Raw genomic sequence first — 16,029 nt, forward strand, 5'->3', positions numbered from 1 at the left:
TCTTCAATACACAGAAAACCTTCAAGATACTTTAACAGTTCTCAGTTTCCCTTACACATTTCCTTCTTACCTATATGGGCCCAAATAACATTCAAACTCCACCAACCAGACTACATCAAGAAAAAGAATGGGATGGCAGAAACTTACAATCAGTGATTGTAGTTGTGGTTAAAATTATTAGCCAATAATGTGAACTACATAACCTAGGACGAACAATGGCCAAAGAGTCAAAGAGAGTAAACTGCCTATTTTTATACATAAAGCTTTACTGGATCACATCTCTTACATGGTAGTGTTGAATAACTGTGAAAGAACACTTAAAATATTCACTAAATGGCTCAACAAAAAAATCAAATCTAAGGAAAAATGGGCAGAGGACTTTAATAGGCATTTTTCCAAGGAAGATTTGCAAATGGCCAATAATAAGCACATGAAAAGATGTTCAACATCATCATAAGCCATTAGGGAAATGCAAATCAAAACTATGATGTGACACTACTTCACGTTAATTAGGATGGCCATTATTAAAAAAAAAAACTTGAAACTAACAAACAGTAGAGAAATTGGAAACCCTTGTGCACTGGCGCTGAGAATGTGAAAATGGCGCAGCTGCTGTGGAAAACAGTTTGGCAGTCCCTCAAAAAATTAAACATAAGAATTATCATATGATTCGGCAATTCTACTCCTAGGTGGATAGTCAAAAGTATTGAAAGCAGGGACTCAGAGACCTATATACAATGTTTATAGCAGCATTATTCACAATAGGTGGAAACAATCCAAATGTCCATCAACAGATGAATGGATAAACAACATGTGGTATATACATAAAATGGAATGTTACTCAGCCTTAAAAAGGAATGAAGTCTGTTATGTGCTACAGCATGGCTGATAAACCTTGACATGCTAAGTGAAATGTCAGACACAAAAGGACAGATATTGTATGATTTCACTTATATGAGGTACCCAGAATAGGCAAATTTATAGAGACAGAAAGTAGAACAGAGGTTGTCAGGGACTGGAGGTAGGAGAGAATAGAGAAGGGGAAAATGAGGATTTATTGTTTAATGGATTCAGATTTTCTGTTTGGGATGATGAAAAGCCCTAGAAATGGATGGTGATGATGGTTGCCCAATACCAGGAATGCATTTAATGCCACTGAATTGCACACTTTAAATGATTAAAGTGGTAAATTTTGTCATCTATGCTTTACCACAATAAGAAATATTACTGAATGACCCATTACAGGCAGTTTGCTGACCCCTGGTATACAGCAATGAAAATCAACAAATCACTGCCACATGCAACGTCATGGAATAATTTGACAAGTATAATGCTGAGGAAAACAAACTATACACAAAAACAACACATACTGTATGATTTCACTTACAAAGCTCAATGTCAGTCAGAGTTCATTTACGGTGTAAGAAGTTAGGATTTGCAGATACTTTGTGAAGTGTGGGGAAAGACAGTACGCAGAAAGCATGGGGAAGGCAGGCTTCTGCGGTAATACCTTATTTCTTGACCTAGTGGTGATTCATACTGCTGTGTTCACTTTGATAATTCATTAAGCAATACACTGTGCATTTTATGTGTATTTTAATAAAAGTGTACTTAAAAACTGGAAAATATAGAGGAAGATTAAATACACTGAAATGGAAGGAAAGCCCCAATACATTAAGTGAAAAAGGTTACAGATCAGTTTCTATCTAACATGGCTCTTCTTCCTCCAATGAAAATTTATGTTTATGTAACTAGACCAAGTCAGGAAACTTATCAGTAATTATCTCCTTAAGGATAAGATTACAGAAGAGTTTCACTTTCTATATTCGTGCATTATTTTAGTTTGAGTGTGTGTTACTGCACATGCAAAAGAAATACTGATGATATCCATCTTTAAATAGAGATAAGGATAGTGGACTAATTTCTGAATTAGCTCCTTCATCTTTTCATTAACATGTTAGTGGTACCCAGATTGCCACAAGAAAGGTCAAAGCAAGAGTAGTTTGGGTAGAGAGAGAGGATCCAGTTTGCAGCATATGAGTTAGAAGACAGAGATTTAAGTCCTTGCTCCATCATTTAATAGCTGTATGACTTTAAGAAAGTGAGTAATCTCTCTGAGCTTCAGGCTCCTCACCTAAAAACAAGGTGTCATTTCTTTTACCTAACTCTTGAGTTGTGGCAAAGATCAAATGAAATGGGTATGTGAAAATACTTCAAATAATAAAGAGGTATGTAAAAATTACTTTTATCATACTTAGTAAATTTGTTAATTAACATAAATCCTTCTACTCCAGAACTGTATGTACAGTTGTATTTTTGCTTGTAAAGCCCACTGCTTTTACTTACCTATTTAGTCCTTCTTAAGCATCAATTTACAAATAATTCCAGGTAATAAATATATCTATTTTCCTACACAATTTTCTGCAACTTGCAAGTGTCACCATTAGCAGAGTAACAGGTATCTTTAAAAATCTTTTAATGTGTGCTAATCCCCATAAACCGGAGACCCTGAAGCATCGACTAACAGGACCCTGATTACTCTGTTAGTTCTCTATTACAGAAAGGACGCTTCCTATTCTGTTTTAATTCAGCAAAAAGGCTACATTTGCTTTCATGTTCAAATGTCAAGATTTACTTGTGAAGTAAAAATTTATTTTTCCCATTTAATTGGGAAGGTTTTGAATCCCATGTAAAGAAATCATTACAGTTTTGGACATTTTCTTTAAACCTTAAGAATTTCAATCCATTTATGTTCTTTAAAAGTCTTTTGTACTTAGTATGAGTGGTGGGTATTTTAATTTTCTTCTGTGCATTTTGTGTATTCTCCAAACTCTTTACCAAGAGCCAGCATTATGTTCAAACATGAGTACAAAAAATTCATTTTATCTCTTGTAATGAAAAGCTAGGATACTAAGTGAGGCTAAGAGGAGACTTCCATCCGTTTTTTCTGAACTAAGGGTCACAATTAGCAAAACTATTTTTATATCACTCTTTAGGTAATTCTCCTTCTTCCCCAAATCTCATTTACACTGCTGCTTTTCCTAAAAGGGGCAATAGAATCTAGGTATCAAGATTTAACAATGTTTTAACATAACCTCTAGAGGCTATAATCTTAAAAGAATTGTAAAGTTAATAATAATAGTTCGCATTTTCTGATGACCTACTATGCGTAGGCACTAAGTATCTTACAAACATTATCTCAGTGTAGAAATAAGTAACTTGTCTAAGATCCTGTGTAGCCAGAATTCAAATGTCAATTTAGACAAGGGGCACTGCAATTTAAAAAGGATAAAATTAGACCCTTAAAAGCTGAGAAAAGTAGCCCCTGTCATCCAGGAGTTGGCCTAGTACCATCAACTAGGCCTTTAATAGAAGGAACTGACCTGGCATTACAAGTAGGCCTTTCTGTTCTATTGAACATAAACTATTTCACAGAACAGAACATCAACATCAAAAAGGCCACTTCGTGATTGTGACAGATCAAGACAAAAACAAGACCACTCCACAATCATGTCTAAACACAGACAAAACATGAACACTGTCCAAGCTATGAATACCAAACATCCCCCTCTTCCAGCTCATGAGTGCTTCTTAACCAATTACAGCTTTATTCTCACTTCATTCTTCCCTCTTTCTGGATCAGATTTAAGACACTCAGGCACAGAATTATCCCTAATTCCTAAGAGCATCCAATCCACAGCAAAATCCTGCTTTCTCAAATCCTCCTCAAAATCACCTAATACAAGCCCAAATCCTACAATAAGTTATGTCTAGCACCCTCTTCCTGAGATTCACCATGGTTCCTCATAGTACGTGTTCTCTTGGTTACAATAAGTAATAAATTCCACTTGTTCAGCCATAGGTGTGTGTTTCTAGTGATGGTTCACTGAAAGGTATTGACAAAATCCACCTAAGAACAAGAATTAATTCTTTCCATCTCTATTGTAGCATAAAATATCTGCAAAAGAGCAGAAAAGATATGTGATTAAGTGTAACTATGTTATACCTACATAGCTGTCGAACATTTAATAGTTCCCCCAAATCACTGATTTTGACATTTTTCTTTCCTCATTTACCAGAGTGAACCATTGATGTCAGTGTGCTCAAAGCTGTTTTATTTTATATGATGTCTAGTGTGAGCAGTTAATAATTCACAAAGCAAGAGAAAAAAAGTCTAGGTCAGCATATTAATACCTTCACCAATATTATATAGATCAAGAGAGAAAAAAACTAATAGAAAAGGAGAGAATCTATACTTTGCCAGAATTCAAAAATTCAACTACTGTTGGGTGGAGCATAGAGAATAAGATAGTAGAAAAGAGGCAGGAGAGTTAGGGATGATCCTTCTTCAGTAATTTAATATCCATTTACTGACTATCCTTTAATTGTCATCAGTAAGACTAATAATAATCTTAGGAATCTAGTTAGCAGGTGAGTTTTATAGGGTTTAACTATATTCTATATTAGGAAGAATATAAACTGCAATTTAAGAGAAAACAACTAAAAACAGAACAAGGGACAAAGTTCCTAACAGTGGTTGTCTTTTCTTCTCTTTAGTGCCAATGCCACTAACGTCACTAAATACTGTTGAAGAGAAATGTGAAATGCTTATTGTGTATTTACTAAAAGGTAATATTATTCTTTGTGAAAAGTATAATATTATCTGAATGTCCATCCATCAGAATAAATCTTTCCTTGTTCTAATCATGGAAACATTTACAGCAGAAATTAAACCCAAGAAAATTCTCTGAAATCAATCCTTTCAAAATGGTGTCTAGCAGTTTTTAGGAGTAAAAGAGAATGTATCAAACCTGATACTTCTGACCTCTACTCTCTAGCTTCACCTTCTTAAAATAGATATGGATAAGCAAGTACGTTGTATGTTTTAAATACAGTGCAAAGTTGAATTATATGAAATTATAAAATCATATGCTACTTAATTAAAAAAATGTTGTTTTAAATATAAACTGACTACGAATAAATAGAAAAGGATTTTATTTAAACAATTTCTGTTCTTGAAACCAGATGTTGGTACCCTTTCATATCCTGAGAAACTGGCTCTCTCTCTCATACAACACACTAGGGCCTTACTGTCTGTCAAGTCCTACATACTTGAGGTAAGTGAACCACACCTAGAGAACCTGTACCCCTGTATTACTCAGGAGCTCTCAGGCTTGTCTACCTGTAGGAGCCATGCAATGCAAGTTAGGTCATGTTCTAGTTAATCCAAAGAACCACTATTACATCTCCTCTTCTCCCCCAAGAATTCCAAGGGGTCCTTGGAATTACAAAACAGAGAACCTGCTCAATATAAAAAAATAAATAAAAAATTGTGAGTCTGTTCACCTAAACTCTGTTCTTGGTTCTGCAACTGTGAGCTCACGTTTTCAATTCTGGTTTCTCTGTATACACAATGGATATCATAGGTTGTCAGTTTTCCAAAGATGTTCAACAATTAAAGAAAATATCTACAAATCAATTAACCCCCTGGAAAAAAATGAAGGCTATATAATGCACATGACAGTATATACACATTTATTAATCACATAACAAATGTTATCTTAGCATATCTCACCAGAGAGGAAGTAATTTTTTCTCAAGTTAATGTCTAGAATGCAGAGCTGTATAAATTAACTGGTATCCAATAAATGTTTACTTTAATGAACAGACTTCACATATCCATCTTACATTAGGTGAATAGAATCTGACATTATTCCTATTCAAAATAGCTTGGTTTCAGAAAAATTTAGCCCTGTATGAAAATTCAGTGTCAAAACTGAGTATGTCATAAAAAGAATAAAATTATTTTTTTGTTTGGTAGGGGGAGGTAATCAGGTTTATTTATTTATTAATTTATTTATTTAATGGCAGTACTGGGGATTAAATCGAGGACCTTGTGCATGCTAGGCATGTGCTCTACCACTGAGCTACACCCTTCTCTCCAAAAATAATAAAATTCTAAATAAACACAGTCACCACATAAACGATATTTATACACTACTTTATTAAAATAGGATTTAATTTGGCCTTTATTATTTCAAGGCATCAACTATTTCAATTAACATCACTACAGTCTGAAATAGCCCACTTCACCTGATGAAATCAAGTGGCTTTCACTACACTTAGAAGCTAGATAATGCCTGATATTACTAGCCCCTTAATGGTTTAGGAGCTAACCACAGAGTTAGGAAACCTTTGAAGACTGCCTATCCAATTCATTTCGATTTGTTCATGTGTATTTTGATGCAGTGGGAAAGAGGGTAAACTATATTCTCTTGGAATTACATTCTGTAACTTCAAGGATGGCTGAAAGACAGACTTCATCTATAAACTCTTGCAACTACTGAATTAAGGCTAAAGTACAAAAATTTTCAATATGTTGAAGGAAAAATGTGAGACAAAAGAGAACCATGACAACATAAACTCATTTTACTTCATGTTTAAAGGAAAATGAATATAACTAATTTGTTTCAGTTTGAACTATTTTAGCATCACTTGTAGAACTCAAACTAAAGTGTTATCATTGCTGTTCTGATATCCACTTTAGAAGCTCATGTATAAATAAAGTAAAGCCTTTGAATAGAAAGATTATCAGTTGAAGGAGAATGAAATATGGGATACATATATTGCTGAATTTATATTTAAATATTTTAAGAGGAATTAAATATAATAGATACAGGCATACATATGGTACCCAAAGATAAGTCACCAGCATGAAACCCAATGTTTGAATTCCACTTCCATCACTTACCCCTCACATGGAATTGATTCCTCTTTAAATCTAAGAGCCTAGGGTCTTTTTTTATATCTAAGTCTTCCTTGACTTCTCCTCTTATCTCACCTCCCAACTCCCATCACCCAGTGTTAACAAAATTTCCTTGTATTTTCTGACATTCTCTTCCTAAATACAACAATTAATTCACCCTTAAACATATTCCTTCTATTCTAAGACAACTTTTGACCTAGATTAGTAAACTTCAGAGGACCCTACTGTAATAGAATAGTGCAATAAAACAGTGCTTCTCTAGGAAGGGATGATGGTAAACTTTTCATCCTCCCCAGGAGATCTTGGATTTTCCTTACAGATGGTAAGGAACAAAAAACTTCCCTCCAAAAACCCGAAGTATTTTTTATTAAATATGCCTTCTTTCTTGAACTTTCTTACCTCCACTCTGTCCTTATACTCCAAATTCATGAATACCTGCCTCTTTCCTTATATCCAATTTCTCAGTCCTAGACCTCACGAAGAAAATAGGTTTCAACAAAACTGAAATTCTAGAATAGTTCCTGGAGTTGGTAGTGGAGAGAGACACTACAAATGCACTGCAGATTGCTCCTACTTTTTTTTTTTAAAGTAATGGACAATGCAAATAAGCAGTTAAGAGGGAAAAGAAGATCTCAGCATAATGGAGTTACGGATGAAAGGAGGGATTTTCAAAATGTTGTAAGACCCCTAACTTCATTTATCATCTTGCATAAAATTTTTTTCATTAACAATTAGCACAGGTTTAGAATCACCTGCTTTAATCTTTTGAGCCTCAGTTTGTGCATCTATAAAATGCTGATACTAACAGTAACTTCACTTCATAGAGTAATTGTGAGGATTAAACAGATAACACATGCAAAGCTAAGCGCACACAGTGCCTGGCACACAGAAAGACTAAAAACGGTAGCTTAAAAGAAATCTGAAGGATGTAGTATCCTTGCTTTCATCCAGAAACATAAATCTTTAAATTTTATAGTAAAATAATATATATATATATATAAATTAATCCTATTCATTCAACATTTCGATTTAGAAACTCAGAGGCTACCTTGGAATTCTCATTTAGATGGCATCTAATCAACCAGGGACAAAGTTTGGCGCTAAAATAGAACTTTATCGAAAAATACTTAGAAGTCATTCTATTGATAAAATGACTGTCAAGATACTTTCTGAAATAGTGCAAATTCAGCTGTAATCATATGCAGCTGTTCCTTTCAAAATTAAGTCACCATTTGTTCTTTTTTTCTGACACTACAGTACTCTGTTTTCACTAAAAGCCTTTAACAAGGCACAGCTTCTTCGGTATCAAAACCTTTTGGAAACCTGGCTCAGAGGAAGTCACTCACTGTTTACAGAGCTAGAAAGGATCTGTGTGGTCACTCTAGGACAACTGTCACTGTCACCAGCACGTCCGGGTGTCTCACAGGGACTTGGGTCATGTAGAAGTGCAGGGGAAGGCTAGTGTCTGAAGCAAAGTCAACGACTAGGGTGCCTTAAAGGGGAGAGGTTTTTAAAGGAGAATCGTTGAGGATGAGGGTCTAATCGCGGAAAAGCATTCTCACGGGTTAGATCAATTCCGGGGGTGCACCGCCGGCTCCCGCAGGAAAGGGACGCAGGTGTTGCCCTCCCTCGGCGACCCCACCGCTTTCTTCCCGGCGCCGCCGCCCCCTCCCCCCAACCCCCCAGTACCTTTCTCGTCCTCATCGATGCGCAGAGCAACGGAGATATACTCGAAGGCCTGCTTGTGGAAGGCTCGGACGCGCTCGGCCTCCCCGCCCGGCAGTGGCGGCGGGGGCGAGGCCGAGGCCGGCGCCGGCGCAGCCCCGGAGCTCCTCTTGGCGGCCATGAGGGCGCGGGAGAAGCGCTGGCAGAGCCACACGAAGAGGAGCCCCAGGTGGAAGGCGACCAAACGCAGCAGCGCGAAGCCTACGAACAGCGGGTACGAGAAGTAGTACAGGTTCCGCTTATGCGGCGACTGGGGCTGAGGGGCCGGCCTGGGGGCGGGACGGGAGGGGGCCAAGCAAGGGGGCGGAGGCCTGGGAGGCACCGGGCTGCTGGGGCCGCCGGAGCCTTTCTTCTTCCCTCGTCCACCCGGAGAATTCATTCACAGCTCCCACTGCCGCCGCCGCCATAACCCGCCTCCCGCAGACCGACGGCGGCCAAGCGACGGCGGCGGCCACTGGGACGGCGAGGCCACAGATCCCCCGCGCGCCGGGCAGTCCCAGGAGCTCGGCACCTCCGTGCGCCGCTTGCCACCTCCGAGCGCCGCTCGCCGGCCCCGCCCCTTTCTCCTAGCTCGGCCAGGAGCACAACCCCTTCTCCTCCTCCTGCGGTCGTTAGCGCCTGCCCCTCCCTCTCTCCGTCCTCTCAGCCGCCTGATAGCTCCGAGCGGCGACCGCGCGCACGCGTACGCGCACGCCCTCCCGTGTCTTTTTCCGGCGCGTGCGCGCACGCCGCCGTCTTTGTTGCTCTGAGCTTCTAGTGCGCGTGTGTGGCGCCCGCCCGTAGGGCCCTTCCCCGCGGAACTACATTTCCCACTATGCACTGAGGCCTTCTTCGTCTTCGAGGACCCCTCGCTTCGTAGACTTCGTTGCCCCTGGGAGCTCCTTAGCGGGGAACTTAGGTCACCAACTCACCGAAGGGGCAACAGCGACTTTGGATCGCTCAATTCGCAGAGCCATCTCATCGTGTGTCGTCGTTTTCTTAATATTTCTTTCAGCATTTTCTGCCAGTCTTCCGTAAAGGGATGATTGGTCAGAATTTAATCACATAAGTAACGCGTCCCCATTTGGGAATTATTACTTGAGAGGAAAGCAATTGTAGGGACGTGCAAAAACTTAAGGTCACCCAAAGCAAAATGTTAGTTCAATGTGATGAAGTTATCCATTCCAGAGGTTTAATTAAACTAGTGCGTGTTTAGATGTCTAACACGAAGAATTAATTTGTTTGAATAAGGGAATTTGTAGGTTTTTGCACAGTAATCATCCCATAGTTTACTGAGGAATCCCGACTAGGCCTTTTTTTTCTCCTTCAATGTCCCTTCCTTTGGGAAACTACCTACTCACCTTTGTTGCCTGTATTCTAATGTTGTTCAAGCACGGAACCCTGCTTCCCACATCGCAGAGGTGGAAACACTAAGTTAATCATATTCTCCTACAAACTGTAATCTTGGATGGAGGCACTCCGGGATAGACGGTAATAATCCAACTAAAGTTAACTATTGGCAAGTTTCTGTGTTATAGTATATGTGTAGATGTGGGAGAACCATTCTTCATTCAGCAAATATCAAGCTGCAACTTCATTCCAGGCACTGCCTGCTACTCTGTCATTATGTAATAGATGTGGAAGCTGAGTCACTAGTCCAAGATCACAGAAAGTGGTGGAGCAGGGATTTGAATGTAACCAGTCTGACTTTGGAGCCACTCTACTATTAGGCCATGTCTTGGTTAAGTTAATAAGTTAGTACTTAAGGGAAAAAAAAAAAACTGGCAGCAAACCAAATACCCATTAACAGTTACAGTGAAAACAAAAGTGTTATAGCTATACAGATCAACAAGGAGTAAAGTCAAACACTTGACCACAGTGATGATGACGAGGGCTACTACTAGCTAACATTTATGGAACCCATATTCTAGGCTAAGCAAGTTAATTTTTACTATTTTATTCAGTCAACACTATTGAATTCAGCATTATTGTCTCTATTTTTTAAAATAAGGAATTTGAGGCTCTAACAGACTGTTACTTGCCCAACATCACATATTAGTTAATGACACATACTGCTTCAGGGTCTTATTGTAAAATTCTAGGCTTCCAAAGAAAAACATTTTTACATAGTCTGCCTATATTTTATTACTCAAGAAATAAATATATCTTTAGCCCCTCGACCGAGAGTGATCTTTCACTCTTGGGATTCCAGGTATTAATTAAGTTTCCGGTCTCTGGCCTCCTGCTTGCTAAGTCTCTGCTATCCAGTTGTGCTTAATATTGACTGTGCTTTTCTGTACCTTTGCCATTTTTTTGTTTGTTTGGCAAATTGTGGGCTTGAGAGTCAGAAAGACTGTGGTTGGTATTCTGACTCTACCTGTTAGTGATGTGATATGGAACAAGTTTTTTTTTTACTAGTTAACTCTTCTGTAAAATGAGTGGAATAAGAATTAGATTTCAAAATGAAAAAATACATTTAACACCTCCCATATACCACCTGCAATATAAGAGATTTCAACAAATTTTGTTTTTGTCTCTTATACCTAAAAGGCCGTTACAGGATTCAGACTCTATTGGGGTCTCAGTTTTTAGAAATCTCAGTCCATATCTTCTGCCTCTTGGAATTATATTCCAGTCAAATTCATTTTCTGAATTACTGTCTTTCTAAATTTGTCTCAAGAAAATTAGTGCCTGGATGTTACCCTGGCCTTATAATTTGCCTGGACTGAAGATACTAACAATCTCAGCCATTTAACCTGCAGTGTGACAGCCTCCCAGTTTTCAGATGGTAAGAACTTGCAGGACACTTAATCTGGAATGGAATCTGGGCCAGTTTCACCAGGACAAAAAGGAAGAGCTGAGTACTGTACTAACTAATCCAGGACATTTGGTCACTTTATCACTTTAACCTATTAATTTATTTACAAAGTGACTACCACTAAATAGTTTTTTAAAAATATATTTTAGCTCTCCTTCTCTTTTAGGGAACTCCACAAACCTTCAGTTTGAAAGATGTTGAATTATTTGAAGTAGAGACCAATGACAGCTATTAAATGACTTCTTTTCAATAAAAAGTAAAATAATACGTGTATATGTGCATGTATGTATATATACATGTACATATATACACACATATATATATATACACCTAGAACCAAGAGAAGAGATGAGTGATTTTGAAAAAGGCAGAAACTTAAAAGAGAGAAACAAATTAAAAGACATAATTGGAGGTGGGAATGGGATGAGTAGAGTAACAATTGGGAGTTTATTATCCTACAGCTGCATTAATAAGCAAAAACATAATTGTGGACAGTTAATCATTTCTCTGTGTTGAGTCCATATTGTGTGCATATTATTGATTCATTTGTTCAACAAATAGTTATCAAGCACAGACAACACGTCAGGTGTTGGTAAGATACCAGAATCCAGTAGGCAGTAAGAGCGACTTTACACTCTTAATACAATGGCTGAAAAGCTCAAATAGCGACTAGCAACAGTGGTCACACATAAAACACACATAAGTTCCATGTGTGAGTGTGGAATTCAAAAATGTATATGTGATGTGAATAATGAAGATTTTGAGAAATTTGAGAGTAGTATCCCCTTATTAAATGGGACTGCTGTTACTCAGCTCCAGCTGATTCTTGCCTTTCAGGAATGTGTGGTCTCTGTTGCCAAATTTTTAACACATTTCAAGAGAAACCAGAATTCTGAATTTTTATGTGAAATGTATTGCTTAGGAGATATTGTCTCAAAATTTGAAAACAAACAAATGAAAACAAAGCTGAGACACCAGTTTGAGTCTCTCTAGTTTACAGAGGATTTGTTACTGGTGAAAGTGCGAATGAGCTCATGGTTTTGAAATGGTAGTAGGTGTAAGAGTATAAATTGTTGCCTAACTTGCTCAACTGGACTTTTAAAGCTGTGATGCTATGGAAGCATATGCAGAGTCAGTTAACATAGAATTTTGTATGATTGCCCTAGAGTGGCAGTCTAGATGATCAGAGGGTATATTTAATCATCACTCTAAACAAAATATTTGGTTATATAAATATAACATTACATTTCTACATTTATGATATGCAGGGGGTGTTTACTCTACCACACATGAAAAGCAGAGTAATGGGAATTGTTAGCACTGGGTGAAGGTTGGGCCACATAAAAGGAGTTGTTTATTTCCCAGGGTGGTTTCTACCAACTGTGCCTTCAGAAAGCCTTGTTATCCTTGAGATCCTCCTTCACATCTCATCTGATAAGTTCAGTTTCTATATTCTGGTAGTTTCTCCATTTACTTTCTTCGTTAGTGTTTGGGTCATTTTAAGTCCACCTCCGCCCCCACTACTGCCAGCTTTGCTTAAATAATTATTCTTTGTTAACACCACTTCAAAGATACCTGCTTACATTTATCTCAACCTCATATGAACCCCTTCAGAATTTACACTCTGTTATCATTCATCTTAACCTTTAATCATTTACTAGAATACAAATTTATGAGGAGAGACACTCATTTATATTTATATTAAACTTTCCAAGAGTTTAAGATCTCCAAGATCACCCCCAGGTTTGGTGATTTACTAGGAGGACTCAAAGGACTCCGAAAATAGTCATACAGCTATGATTCATTACTGCAAAAGAATACAAAGCAAATTCAGCAAAGGCAAAAGGCACATGAGGCAAAGTCTGGAGGAAACCCAGTGTCAACTTGTAAGAGTCTTCTCTCAGTGGGGTCACACAGGACACAATTCCTCCAGTAGTGAGATCTGACAACATGTGTGAAATGTTGTCTCCCAGGGCCACTCATCAAATCAGTGCTTGGGTTTTTGTTGGGGCTGATCATAGAGGCCCCATCTGCCTAACATGTACCAAAATTCCAGACAAAATTACAGAAGGAAAGCAGGTGCTTAACAAACCATATTGTTTGCACAAACAGTTTAGGCACAGTGAGGCACTCTCATCCATTTGGGAAAGTTTTACATCAGTGTAGGGAACTACATTGTCCTAAGGGCAGCAGTCTCAGGTCTGCTATGTTAACTCTTTTCTTTCCTCATAAATATGTGAGTAAAGGAAAGAATGAACTGGAAGATTTTTCTTTTAATATTTTCGTAAAACTGATTAGACTCATTACTCACATAAATATTCTTCCCCATTATTGCCTGTGTTATAATAAAGCAACATATTTTCCAATTAGAAAAATTTATCTACATATTTTTACCCTTTCGATTTTTTAAAATTGAAGTATAGTAGGTTCACAGTGTGTTAATTTCTGATGTACAGCATATTGATTCAGTTATACATGTATATCTTCCTTTTCATATTTTACAAGGTATCGAATATTGTTCCCTATGTATACAGTATGAACTTGTTGTTTATCTATTTTATATATAGTAGTGTGTATCTGCAAATCCTGAAAAGGGAAGGGTGGGTGGAGAGAGAAATTGAAAGTTTTGGTTTAATGTTTTAATTTTAAAACAAATTCATGCTTTTGGTAAAAAAAAAAAAAGTTTAAACAATATAGAAGTTTATAAAAAGCAAAGACTCCCCCTCCCCATTTTCCCTCTCCACTGTTAGACTAACCACTATCAATAGTTTGTAACCATTATTAATAGCTTGTTGTATGTCTCTCCAGGCTTTTCCCTTTGCACATACAAATACACACATGCAAAAAAAAAAAATCTCACTATACAGATTTTCCTACAACATGCATTTTTCACATAAAATTATGTTGTAAATGTCTTTACATGCCCGTACCTATAGATCTAATTTATTCTTTTCAGTGGCTACACAGGTATCTTTATATCCTTGTACATTTTTGTATTTTTATGGGCTAAAATCTCAGGAAGTAAAATTGATATGTCAAAGTGAACATTCTATTTTATTTTATTTCTCTTATAGTAAGCTCATACTGAGTATGAACTCTTTACATAATCTTTGGTAGTGAATATTTTTTGGCTAACTGCTCAGAATCCATTCTCTTTCTTCCCTCTTCCTAGCCATTCTAAGGTTCTCCTTTGTGAAACCCATCCTCTCCCATGTATAGAAGCCATGCAGTTCAGGTGGGATTAACTACCACCAGGGCACGTCTTTGTTATTCTTCTCGGGTGGTAGTAATTCAGGTCTGTGGCAGTCAGCACATGGCATCCACCTTACCAAAATAACTGGCTCAAGTTGGACAGAGCAAAACAAACTTCAGACTTCTGGTCTGTGGGTAGATCTACTGGAAGTGATGCTTTCCCTCCTTGAATGTGAAAAACAAAGCATGTAGCCCTGAATAATTCTAGTAATTGTCTCTCAACTATCCATGAGAACAGCAGCCTGGGGATGAAGCTGATATATAAAAGAGAGATGAAGGTGAGAAAATTGCAGAGAAACAGTATTGGAGCCATGACTAAACCTTGCCTGATGCCCACCTCACTACTTTTTGTTAGCCAAAAAGTCTCCTTCATTGTTTGACAAATTTGAGTTGGGATTTCTATTACTGGAAATCAAAAGCACAATAATTGATAAATTTGTTTTCTATTTCTGCACAGCCAGGAGCACAACCTTTGGAATTAGATGGACCTGGATTGACATTTCAGCTAGCCACAGAATTACTTATCTAATTTTGTGTGACAATTTTCTGAATCTATCTTATTTTATGGGGATAATCATATTTACTTATAAGGGTATTGGAGTATTACATGGTAGAATAAGTAAATCACTTCTCAAGGTACCTGAACATAGTTGGACTTCTAATTCATTTTTTTCTGCCTTCTCCCATGTATAAATGTATTATCAATGCATTCAGATAATGACATTATAGAGGAAAACATTTTAAACAATAATCTTGTATTAAAATGAGGTGATATAACTATCAATTTCTATTTACCACCAAAGTTTGTCTCTAAGAAGAGAAATTGTTTCAACATAAATTAACATGGAATTGCTCTGGGTATCTTAAAATTAAAAGATATCAAAGCTATATATTTTACCTCTTACTTAATAACCCATGTCTTATTCATAAACATAAATTTAAGTGACAATAGTCATTTGGATTCTAAAAAGAAAATGCAAAGCATAAAATTAACTCTTTAAAAACTGAAAATAATTTAGGAAATTTTAGGAAAAAATATAACTGAATATAACTAAATATAACTTCTTATGAGAAATGGCTGCTGTAATTAACAATTTGGGGATGGGAAATAATAGTAAGTTTAGCATTTTCCTTTATTTTTATTATTCTCATTGCTGGGATCATGCCTTTATCATAAAAATCAGAAGAGCACTCTATATTTATGTCTTTAAAAACCCATTTGGTATGTTCCTTGGTACACTAACATTTGTGAGATGAGGATGGTGGTAAGAGTACCTAGGCATGGGGTTTAGTACTGAAGACAAGGGAACTCCAGGTGGAGTAATTGCCTTCCTATATTAGGCACCAAAAGATACTTCCTTGGAAACTGATTTACCAAATGTGGTATATTTCAAGATCTTCTTGGGACATGGTTGTTGTCCCATCACACAAACTGTGTTCAGTGGGTCCATTTACATTCAATAAATCCTATGTATTTCTCTGCAGACAC

At 37.4% G+C, this 16,029-nt stretch overlaps 1 protein-coding gene across 4 annotated transcripts in view; it reads right to left on the minus strand.

Annotated features, from left to right (window-relative positions):
• SPAST (spastin) overlaps window positions 1–9,174 on the minus strand; it is a 48,036-nt gene extending 38,862 nt beyond the window's left edge. For 2 of the 4 annotated variants that reach the window (XM_031684929.2, XM_006197254.4), the window contains exon 1: window positions 8,456–9,126. In XM_031684929.2, coding sequence (XP_031540789.1) covers window positions 8,456–8,870 — 415 coding nt within the window. In that variant the 5' untranslated portion in view covers window positions 8,871–9,126. Of the gene's footprint in view, window positions 1–8,455 lie in introns of all 4 variants that reach the window. The other 2 variants (XM_006197253.3, XM_015242716.3) reach the window with 2 other exon arrangements.
• Window positions 9,175–16,029: the final 6,855 nt, after the last annotated feature.

Source organism: Vicugna pacos, chromosome 15, assembly GCF_048564905.1.
Source record: "Vicugna pacos chromosome 15, VicPac4, whole genome shotgun sequence".
Lineage (NCBI taxonomy): Eukaryota > Metazoa > Chordata > Mammalia > Artiodactyla > Camelidae > Vicugna > Vicugna pacos.